Source organism: Salmo trutta, chromosome 31 (assembly GCF_901001165.1).
Source record: "Salmo trutta chromosome 31, fSalTru1.1, whole genome shotgun sequence".
Lineage (NCBI taxonomy): Eukaryota > Metazoa > Chordata > Actinopteri > Salmoniformes > Salmonidae > Salmo > Salmo trutta.
The window spans coordinates 12,147,286-12,159,404 of NC_042987.1; the positions used below are offsets into that span (position 1 = coordinate 12,147,286).

Consider the following 12,119-nt stretch of genomic DNA (forward strand, 5'->3'; position numbering starts at 1 on the left):
GCCAGACTGTCTTCCGGGTCTGCCAGAGTGGCCCGACTGTCTTCCGGATCTGCCAGAGTGGCCCGACTGTCTTCCGGGTCTGCCAGAGTGGCCCGACTGTCTTCCGGGTCTGCCAGAGTGGCCCGACTGTCTTCCGGATCTGCCAGAGTGGCCCGACTGTCTTCCGGGTCTGCCAGAGTGGCCCGACTGTCTTCCGGGTCTGCCAGAGTGGCCCGACTGTCTTCCGGGTCTGCCAGAGTGGCCCGACTGTCTTCCGGGTCTGCCAGAGTGGCCCGACTGTCTTCCCGGGTCTGCCAGAGTGGCCCGACTGTCTTCCGGCCCAGCCCGAGTGGCCCGTCTACCCGGAGCTGCCGGGGTGGGTCGTCTGCCCGGAACTGCCAGAACCAGAGCCACCTCCAGATATAGGTGGGTTGGGGAGGGGGGGTGTAGCACAGTGCCGTCGTTGATGGCAGCCACCCTCCCTTCCCTCCCTTTAGTTAGGGGGATTTTTGTTGTTGTTTGGGGTTTTTGTTATTTTTGAGGTGCTTCCGGGGTTAGCACCTTTAGGGGGGGGGGGTACTGTCACGTCCTGGCCAGTATAAGGATTAATTGTTATTGTAGTTTGGTCTGGTTATTTTTTTTAAATGCCTTCCTCTCCATCTTAAATAAGCATGCCCCTTTCAAGAAATTTAGAACCAGGAACAGATATAGCCCTTGGTTCTCCCCAGACCTGACTGCCCTTAACCAACACAAAAATATCCTGTGGCGTTCTGCATTAGCATCGAACTGCCCCCGCGATATGCAACTTTTTAGGGAAGTTAGAAACCAATACACACAGGCAGTTAGAAACGCCAAGGCTAGCTTTTTCAAACAGAAATTTGCTTCGTGCAACTCCAACTCTAAAAAGTTCTGGGACATTGTAAAGTCCATGGAGAATAAGAACACCTCCTCCCAACTGCCCACTGCACTGAGGATAGGAAACTCTGTCACCACCGATAAGCCCACTATAATTGAGAATTTCAATAAGCATTTTTCTACGGCTGGCCATGCTTTCCACCTAACTACCCCTACTGCATTCAACAGCACTGCACCCCCCACAGCTACTCGCCCAAGCCTCCCCCATTTCTCCTTCTCCCAAATCCATTCAGCTGATGTTCTGAAAGAGCTGCAAAATCTGGACCCCTACAAATCAGCTGGGCTTGACAATCTGGACCCTTTCTTTCAAAAATTATCTGCCGAAATTATTGCAACCCCTATTACTAGCCTGTTCAACCTCTCTTTCGTGTCGTCTGAGATTCCCATAGATTGGAAAGCAGCTGCTGTCATCCCCCTCTTCAAAGGAGGTGACACTCTTGACCCAAATTGCTACAGACCTATATCCATCCTACCCTGCCTTTCTAAGGTCTTCGAAAGCCAAGTCAACAAACAGATTACCGACTATTTCGAATCCCACCGCACCCTCTCCGCTATGCAATCTGGTTTCAGAGCTGGTCATGGGTGCACCTCAGCCACGCTCAAGGTCCTAAACGACATCGTAACCGCCATCGATAAGAAACAATACTGTGCTGCCGTATTCATTGACCTGGCCAAAGGTTTTGACTCTGTTAATCACCACATCCTCATCGGCAGACTTAGTAGCCTTGGTTTCTCAAACGATTGCGTCGCCTTGTTCACCAACTACTTCTCTGACAGAGTTCAGTGTGTCAAATCGGAGGGCCTACTGTCTGGACCTCTGGCAGTCTCTATGGGGGTACCACAGGGTTCAATTCTTGGGCCAACTCTTTTCTCTGTATACATAAATGATGTCGCTCTTGCTGCTGGTGAATCTCTGATCCACCTCTACGCAGACGACACCATTCTGTATACTTCTGGCCCTTCTTTGGACACTGTGTTAACAACCCTCCAGACGAGCTTCAATGCCATTCAACTCTCCTTCCGTGGTCTCCAACTGCTCCTAAACACAAGTAAAACTAAATGCATGCTCTTCAACCGATCGCTGCCTGCACCTGCCCGCCCATCCAGCATAACTTCTCTGGACGGTTCTAACTTAGAATTTGTGGACAACTACAAATACCTAGGTGTCTGGTTAGACTGTAAACTCTCCTTCCAGACTCACATCAATCATCTCCAATCCAAAGTGAAATCTAGAATTGGCTTCCTATTTCGCAACAAAGCATCCTTCACTCATGCTGCCAAACATACCCTCGTAAAACTGACCATTCTACCAATCCTCGACTTCGGCGATGTCATTTACAAAATAGCCTCCAATACCCTACTCAACAAGCTGGATGCAGTCTATCACAGTGCCATCCGTTTTGTCACCAAAGCCCCATATACAACCCACCACTGCGACCTGTATGCTCTCGTTGGCTGGCCTTCACTTCATAATCGTCGCCAAACACATTGGCTCCAGGTCATCTACAAGACCCTGCTAGGTAAAGTCCCCCCTTATCTCCGCTCACTGGTCACCATAGCAGCAGCCACCTGTAGCACGCGCTCCAGCAGGTATATCTCTCTGGTCACCCCTAAAGCCAACTCCTCCTTTGGTCGTCTCTCCTTCCAGTTCTCAGCTGCCAATGACTTGAACGAACTACAAAAATCTCTAAAACTGGAAACACTTATCTCCCTCACTAGCTTTAAGCACCAGCTGTCAGAGCAGCTCACAGATCTCTGCACCTGTACATAGCCCATCTTTAATTTAGCCCAAACTACTACCTCTTCCCCTACTGTATTTATTTATTTTATTTATTTTGCTCCTTTGCACCATATTATTTATATTTTAACTTTTAACTTTCTTCAAACTACAAATCTACCATTCCAGTGTTTTTCTTGCCATACTTTATTTACTTTGCCACCATGGCATTTTTTTGCCTTTACCTCCCTTATCTCACATCATTTGCTCACATTGTATATAGTCTTATTTTTTTCTACTGCATCATTGATTGTATGTTGTTTTACTCCATGTGTAACTCTGTGTTTTTGTATGTTGTCGAACTGCTTTGCTTTATCTTGGCCAGGTCGCAATTGTAAATGAGAACTTGTTCTCAACTTGCCTACCTGGTTAAATAAAGGTGAAATAAAAAGGACGTGGCAGAGGGTATTTGGTTTATGTGGTTCGGGGTGGTGTTTTTTCTAAAAGGGCATTTGATTTAAGTATTCCGGGGTTTTTGGGCACTGTTTCTTGTTTAGCGTGAGTGAGCCTAACAGGACTGTCTGTAAATCGTGAGTTTATTTTGTTATTTTTGTATGTTCGTTTTGAGTTTATTAAACGTTCAAAATGAACTATCTCAACTCTGCTGCATATTGGTCCTCATTTTCCGACGATGATTTCGCCATATCGTCTGACGACGAAGAAATCCCTGACAATTGGAGTCTACCTGTGGTAAATTCAATTGATTTGACATGATTTGGAAAGGCACACACCTGTCTATATAAGGTCCCACAGTTGACAGTGCATGTCAGAGCAAAAACCAAGCCATGACGTGGAAGGAATTGTCCTTAGAGCTCCGAGACATGATTGTGTCGAGGCACAGGTCTAGGGAAGGGTAAAAAAAATGTCTGCAGCATTGAAGGTCCCCAAGAACACAGTGGCCTCCATCATTCTTAAATGGAATAAGTTTGGAACCACCAAGACTCTTCCTAGAGCTGGCCGGCCGGCCAAACTGAGCAATCGGGGAGAAGGGCCTTGGTCAGGGAGGTGACCAAGAACCTGATGGTTTTGGAAACAAGATTCTCTGGTCTGATGAAACCAAGATTAAACTCTTTGGCCTGAATGGACCATCAATACGTGAAGCACGGGGGTGGCAGCATCAAGCTGTGGGGATGTTTTTCAGTGGCAGGGACTAGGAAACTAGTCAGGATAGAGGCAAAGATCAACAGAGCGAAGTACAGAGACATCCTTGATGAAAACCTGCTCCAGAGCACTCAGTTCCTCAGACTGGGGCGAAGGTTCCCTTTCCAACAGGACAACAACCCTAAGCACACAGCCAAGACAACACAGGAGTCCTTCTGGACAAGTCTCTGAATGTCCTTGCGTGGCCCAGCCAGAGTCCGGACTTGAACCAGATCGAACATCTCTGATGATACCTGAAAATAGCTGTGCAGCAACGCTCCCCATCTAACCTGACAGAGCTTGAGAGGATCTGCTGAGAAGAATGGGAGAAACTCCCCAAATACAGGTGTACCAAACTTGTAGCGTCATACCCCAGAAGACTTGAGGCTGTAATTGCTGCAAAAGGTGCTTCAACAAAATATTGAGTAAAGGGTCTGAATACTTATGTAAATGTTTTTCTTTATTTGTTACTATTTTCTACATTGCAGAATAATAGTGAAGACATCAAAACTATGAAATAGCACATATGGAATCATGTAGTAACTAAAAAAGTGTTAAACAAATCAAAATATATTTTATATTTGAGATCCTTCAAAGTATCCCCCCTTTGACGACAGCTTTGCACACTCTTGGCATTCTATCAACCAGATAGCTTCATGAGGTAGTCACCTGGAATGCATTTCAGTTAACAGGTGTGCCTTGTTAAAAGTTAATTTGTGGAATTTCTTTCCACATATGCGTTTGAGCCAATCAGTTGTGATGTGACAAGGTAGGGTTGGTATACAAAAGATAGCCCAATTTGGTAAAAGACCAAGTCCATATTATGGCAAGAACAGCTCAAATAAGCAAAGAAAAACGACAGTCCATCATTACTTTAAGACATGAAGGTCAGTCAGTCTGGAAAATGTCAAGAACTTTGAAAGTTTCTTCAAGTGCAATCGCAAAAACCATCAAGCGCTATGATGAAACTGGCTCTCATGAGGACTGCCACAGGAAAGGAAGATCCAGAGTTACCTCTGCTGCAGAGGATAAGTTCATTCGAGTTTACTACACCTCAGATTGTAGCCCAAATAAATGCTTCACAGAGTTCAAGAAACAGACACAGCTTAACATCAACTGTTCAGAGGAGACTGCGTGAATCAGGCCTTCATGGTCAAATTGCTGCAAAGAAACCACTACTAAAGGATACCTATAAAAAGAAGAAACTTGCGTTTGCCAAGACACACAAGCAATGGACGTTAGGCTGGTGGAAATCTGTCCTTTGGTCTGATGAGTTCAAATTTGAGATTTTTGGTTCCAACCGCGTGTCTTTGTGAGAAGCATAGTAGGTGAACGGATGATCTCCGCATGTGTTGTTCCCACCGTGAAGAATGGAGGAGGAGGTGTGATGGTGTGGGGGTGCTTTGCTGGTGACACTGTTGGTGATTTATATAGAATTCAAGGCACACTTAACCAGCATGGTTACTGCAGCATTGTTCAGTGATACGCCATCCCATCTGGTTTGCGCTTAGTGGGACTATCATTTGTTTTTCAACAGGACAATAACCCATAACACATCTCCAGGCTGTATAACGGCTATTTGACCAAGAAGGAGTGTGATGGAATACTGTATCAGATGACGTAGCCTCCACAATCACCCGACCTCAACCCATTTGAGAGGGTTTGGGATGAGTTGGACCACAGAGTGAAGGAACAGCAGCCAACAAATGCTCAGCATATGTGGGAACTCCTTCAAGACAGTTGGAAAAGCATTCCTCATTAAGATGGTTGAGAGAATGCCAAGAGTGTGCAAAGCTGTCATCAGGGCAAAGGGTGGCTACTTTGAAGAATATAAAATATATTTTGATTTGTTTAACACTTTTTTGGTTACTACATGATACCATATGTGTTATTTTATAGTTGTGATGTCTTCACTATTATTCTACAATGTAGAATATAGTAAAAATAAAGAAAAACCCTAGAATGAGTAGGTTTGTCCAAACTTTTGACTGGTACTGTATTTATTTTACATTTAGGACATGTAATGTAAATGTATGTGGGAGGCAGAGGCGCTCCAGTACAGTAGGTGGCGTTAATGCACAATAACGTTGGATGCCAGCCGCCGATAAACCCCACAGAAAAAGGGGCAGGGGCGACAAGATTAGGTAGCTAGCCCCGCCTGTCGGTTACTGTGTTCTGTTAACGACGGCAGGTGTTCAGAAGGTGGGAGAGAAGGACGCTATGTGCTAATTTAGCCAGCTAGTCCTAAAGATGATTAAGATACACAGCAGGTGGGAGGCTGGGGCGAAACCATTTGCTAGCTAACTAGCACACAGTGTCGCCGCAGCCTCCCCATGAAGGAACCAATGGGATGCTCGAGTGGGACGCCCTGAATTGCGGGATGCAGTTGCAGGCTGTGATCAAACAAGAAAACGTTGCACAATGTTACTAGCGTGTGTCCGCACTATCCAATCCTGGCTGTGGCAGCAATGTGCCAAACGGTTGTTCTCCAGTCACCAATGCCGTAATGAACAAGTCAGAGGAGTAACAGGAAAACTCTGAAGTCTTTTTGAGTAGAGGATGGGGCTCTTATCAGGAAGAAGCTTTTTCTTTTTGTTTTACATCTTCATCATTTTGACAGAGGGACATTATAAATGGGTAAGTCAACCTACGTGTTAAATAGCTTTCTGGACGGGAGACTTTTAGCTAAGTAGCTAATCTCTTCTTATTGTGTATCTATATTTATCTTGCTGTCAATCACCGGTAGGTAACTAAAGTGTGTCAAGCGAGCTAAATCATTGTCAAAAAGCAAAACAAGGCCTGTTCACTTTTAGCCGGTCCTGGTAGTGTTTGTTCAGCGTAAAGTTGGCTTGGTAGGTAGTGTTAGCTAGCATCTATCAACCAGCATCATTTGGCCAGCTAGAGTACTATAGCTACAAATTGTGCAAGCAGCCAGTTCAGCCAATGTGAGCTCCGTGTCGGCAGGCGATTGCTAGCTAACTAAATGATCTTGTATGGTGATACATCGTTTAACGAACTAGCTAGGACGCAAACAGCTAGTTCTAGCCATCTAATCTAACCCATACATTGCGAAATATTTTTGCGTCACTGTCACGCGATTATCATGTAGCTAGACGAAACTCATTCAACAAATGCAACAAGATAAAGGAAATGGCCACGTTTTTCACCAATCTAATATTTGCGTGATATGGGCTTACATGTAAAATATTCGGACTCGAGAAGTGAGACAAGATCTTTAAAGCCACAGATATGCATCCTCTTATCTCCTGCTCCAATAAACAACTTTTATTGCAAAAGAAAATACAATCCACACTAAAATAAACCCAACCCAAAGCAATTGTTTGCATTGTGTTGAACATATTTGGTGTCGTGGAATGGTATTCAATAGCCCATTGTCAAAATGGACAATTGCTGTCTTTGTACTCGCGGATTAATTTGCATCCCCAAGATAAACTAGGGCTGTATTCATTAGTCGGATTCCGTTGCAAAATGTTTGGTCTGTTAAATATTTTGCAACGGAAACCTTTTACGGTTTACTCTAGGAAGAACAACACGGAAATAACGGGAGGAACCTACCTACATTTGTCCAAAAGAAACTCTTGTTTTCGTTGCAAAACGTTTTCCATTTGGAGTAAACTGTGTCTGCCGCAAAAACGTTTTACTACAGAATCGGCTTAATGAATACACCCCAGGACTCCTCATTCCTACAGTCAAATAATGTCCCATAGACAACTCATGCAGCAAAAGGGCAATTAATTTTAAGATGTGGAAACAGTGTTTTATGGGGTAGCAATAGTGAAAACTACTGTAATTGGAGAACTGTATCCTCAAGGAAAGAACTAGAGTTTCTCTTCTGAATTTCCCCTTTCAATCAGACATTTGAATGACATTACTCAGTCTAAGTGTCTGGCCATCCTCGTCAGAGGCAACTGATTAAGTGGTTTGTGGTGGATGGCGGGGGCCTTCAACTTCATCCCACGTTGAAACACAAGGCCTGTGTGTCAGAACAGACATAGGCTAGAAGGAGAACGGCTAAGGTCTGGTCACAGAAAAGGCAGAAAATACGTGGGTTAAAGGCCTCAAACACACCCCACTTCAAAAGCATGTGCAATAAGTTATGATGCATGTTGGAAGTCATTTGACAGTAGTTTAGACGTAGTAAGTTCAGTCTGGTTTGTCTTAAGAGTTCATGTTACTTGAAACCCCCTGACAGTGACAATTAGGGAACCAACCAAGTCTCATTCAGGTGAGACAACAACATTCAAAAGAACAGGGCACCAAAGGGAACATAGTGTACTGTGCATTATCAGTCAGTACAACAGAGAGAGAAATGTGTGCTAGGAAGTCAACCATCAAAATAGTAAATGAAATTAGCAAGAGAGACCACATCACGTGATTGCCAGAAGTTAAGGTTGTATTTTGGGACCTGAAACGCAGGGGTTCTCTCGAGGTGCATAGTAGACTAATATTACATTCAGATCTGGTATAGAGAAAAAAGTCAAATTAACCCAAAGGTGCAGAATGTGTCGGCTCACTTGCGCTTTAATTTAACAAGAACATCATTTGGGTTTCAGCTGTCTTTAGCATTGAACAAAAGCATAGAGTGCCTCTGTGATACTCTTTGACATTTACACAGTAGGGCAATTCCACAGAAACATAATTCTGCTGAGTCTGATTTTCACCTTAAAATCAAATGAGGTTGGTGGGAGGTATAGGAGGACGGGCTCATTGTAATGGCTGGAATGGAATAAATGGAATGCAGAGAAACGTGGTTTCCATAGGTTTGATACCGTTCCATTTATTCCATTACAGTAAACCAATCCTCCTATAGCTCCTCCCACCAGCCTCCACTGCCCATAATGTATGCCAAACAAAAACCATTGATTTCAAAGTTTACAACTATATGCACAATGACTACTTTGAACAATTGACACAGAACATTTAACAAAAACACATTTACTGGAGCTGTGCAGTTCGTTAACAGAATTCAAATGTTATTTGTCACATGCGCTGAATACAACAGGTGTAGACATTTACCGTGAAATGCTTACTGACAAGCACTTGTAAGAAAATATTTATTAAATAAACTAAAGTAATTTAAAAAATAACACAATAACGAGGCTATATACAGGGGGTACCGGTACCGAGTCAATGTGCGGGGGTACAGGTTATTTGAGGTCATTTGTACATGTAGGTAGGGGTGAAGTGACTATGCATAGATAAACAGCGAGTAGCATCAGTTTAAAAACAAAGGGGGGGGGGGTTGTTTAATGCAAATAGTCCGGGTGGCCATTTGATTAATTGTTTAGCTGTTTTATGGCTTGGCGCTCTGATACCTCTTGCCGTGCGGTAGTAGAGAACAGTCTATGACTTGGAATTACAGTGAAATCAGTTTTTTTTTATGTGACCATGTTTTCTAAAAACTCTGTTAAATATCTGCTCAAAGTAATCAGGTGTCAGCTATGACATGATACCTTGAGTTAGAAAACATCTCTTTTGGTTATTGAACTACAGTACATTATACTGTACTCTACTCTAGTGTACTGTACTAAACTATACTCTACTTTTGACTGTATTGTACTCTACTCTGCTTCACTGTACTGTACTGTCCAAACTTGTGAAACATCAATGTCTACGATAGGGGCAAATCAGAACCACTTACCAATCATGGACATCTATGTTTGTGCTAACGTCCGTGGACATTGAAATCAAGGCCAGGGCGGACTGACCAAAATTGAAACTATTTTTCAACGTCCGTGGATGTCTGGTGTCGGTCGATACTCAGAGGGAGGGGGTTGTCCAGAATGTTTTCACACTCTCACCTTTGAGGATCAGACAACAGAAAGAGAAAGAAAACAGTTGGAACATAACAGTATGTCAGTGGAAGAGAGGACAGTAGCAGGTCACCCAACTGTGGTTTGTACTATTTTTGGCAATTTTCTGGTGTTTTGTGGTGGAAAACTGACCAGGTCGAGCACAACACCTCATACTAGATAGACGGGCTAGAAATGTTTTAACGATGAATTGAATTGCCACTACCTGTTGCACACAACAAGCTTCCATTCTCTCTGTCACAAGGGGATTTATGTCTGATTTTAAGATGAAATCGTCAACCCTTTTCCAGTTAACCTTTTACTTTATTTGCCACTTAATGGGCACTTACTTTAGTATTTTTTTTGCTCTGAGAAGAGGACCAAGTAGGAAAAAACTGAGTGCACTAGGCTATATACAGTGATGCCTAACACCAGCTTATTGTAAATTGAGACAATATCCTTTCCCCCTATCCCCAATACAATCTATTCATAGGTTGCACCTCCGGTCACTCGGTTGCGTCATGCCATTTGTTATGAACGTTCTCAAGCCGCCCTCTACCGGCGGCGCCGTAGTGGTGCCCTAAAGTGGTGATAAACCCAGTCATTCTGGACGGAGGCAAACTACTGTTTCATCTAAATTACACTATAGTGCCTGGAAGTACGATGGCATTGCTAAAGTAGTCAAATATTCAGTAAAAAACAACTTTGGCAGCATTATCGTGTCGTCAAATTTATTTTAGACAGATGGCAATGTTGTCGTTAGCTAGCAAAGTTCGTCAAAATTAGCTAGCAATTCAAAATGATGACAAAAGTTTTCCTACTACACTGAACATGCATGTAAAGTGTTGGTTTCATGAGCTGAAGAAAAAAATCCATGAAATATTCCATACACACAAAAAGCTTATTTCTCTCAAATTTTGTGCACAAATGTGTTTATATCGCTGTTAGTGGGCATTTCTCCTTTGCTGCCGTGTGGCATATCAAAAAGATGATTAAACGGCATGATCATTGCACAGGTGCACCTTGTGCTGGGGACAATAAAAGGCCGCTTTAAAACATGCAGTTTTGTCACACGACACTATGCCACAGATGTCTCAAGTTTTGGTGCTGAGGAATATTTCTGTCTGTAATAAAGCAGACAGAAATATGGCTGGGCCTGGCTGCCAAGTGGGTCTGCCTATGCCCTCCAAGGCCCACCCATGGCTGTACCCCTGCCCAGTCATGTGAAAGCCATAGATTAGAGCCTAATTAATTAATTTAAATGGACCGATTTCCTTATATGAACTGTAACTCAGTAAAATCTTAGAAATTGCTGGATGTTTGCGTTTTACATTTTTGTTCAGTATAGTTATTTGCCTCCTTTTGAATGTCATTGTATTTCCAAGCCACTCTAATGCACTTTTGATGAAATCTTCATCAGAACTCATTGACGATGCATTGAGTAGAATGCTCGGTTGGGCATCAGTCCAAAACGAACGTTCAACTAACTGTTTTTCTCTATGAAGTAACGATAGAAGTAGCTGATGCCAATGGGCTACATGGACACTGAAAATACATTTCAAAGGGGGAAATACTGTCAACTGTTCCATGGATGTGTTTATGCAGGTGTGTGAGTTTGTGTATATGAATGGAAGTGTGTGGGACGGTGAATATGAATGTGTAGGAGGGTGGTAGAGAATGGGTGTGTGACTGCATAGAGTTTATGTTGGGCGGGAATGGATGAGTAAGTCCGGGTGTAAGTGTGTCTGAGAGGTAGGGAGATAGGAGGTTGGGACAAGCTTGGGTGGGATTAAAGGGGAGAAAACGGAGAGAGATGGGTTTGGCTTGGGAGAGAGCGAAGGAAGGATTTAACTATACAACAATTAGGGCTGTCTCCGACAAAAATAAAATCTTAATGTTCTTTCGACCAATCGTTTGCTCAATTTTAAAACGTGTATTTTTCCATATAGACACAAATTATGTGTTTTAATCAAATCAACTATATAGACTGAGCTTGTCTGATGCTTTAATCGCACTGTTTGATGAAATAATTAAGGCACACAAATGACTAGAGGGAGTCCGATCGCAATTGATTTGATTGTGCCGGACAGCGAGTGGCTGTGTGACTAGCACCCATTGTCTCTCTCTCTCTCCTCCCTGCTGCAGCAACTACCACAGAACATCAATAATGCTGTCTGTGTTGCTGAAGCGGCGACATAATTACAGCCATTTCTGACTGAGAAGTTCTGTTACCGAAATCCTTCATTTGTTTAGGAAAAACATGCCCGACTCCTTCAACCCTTGCTCTCTTTACTTGCCACATGTATACATTGCACGCACGTGACCAATAGGGGCTGATCTATAGCATATCATAATCACATCAATAAATTGTTATAATAAACTCCTAACACGTGACAGAAAAATGGATGCAGAGGACGTGACGAATAAACTCGAACCGGGGGAATGTTTACTGGTTGCTCAGGAGGTAAAGGGGAAGTCAGATCTGTGGAATAAAT

The 12,119-nt window shown here is 43.3% G+C and overlaps 1 protein-coding gene across 1 annotated transcript in view; it reads left to right on the forward strand.

Annotated features, from left to right (window-relative positions):
• The first annotated feature begins 5,980 nt into the window (after window positions 1-5,980).
• Window positions 5,981-12,119, forward strand: part of LOC115169556 (NPC intracellular cholesterol transporter 1) — a 28,487-nt gene continuing 22,348 nt past the window's right edge. The window contains exon 1 of the mRNA XM_029725282.1: window positions 5,981-6,448. Within this exon, the coding sequence (XP_029581142.1) occupies window positions 6,371-6,448 (78 nt within the window). The 5' untranslated portion in view covers window positions 5,981-6,370. The remainder of the gene's footprint in view (window positions 6,449-12,119) is intronic.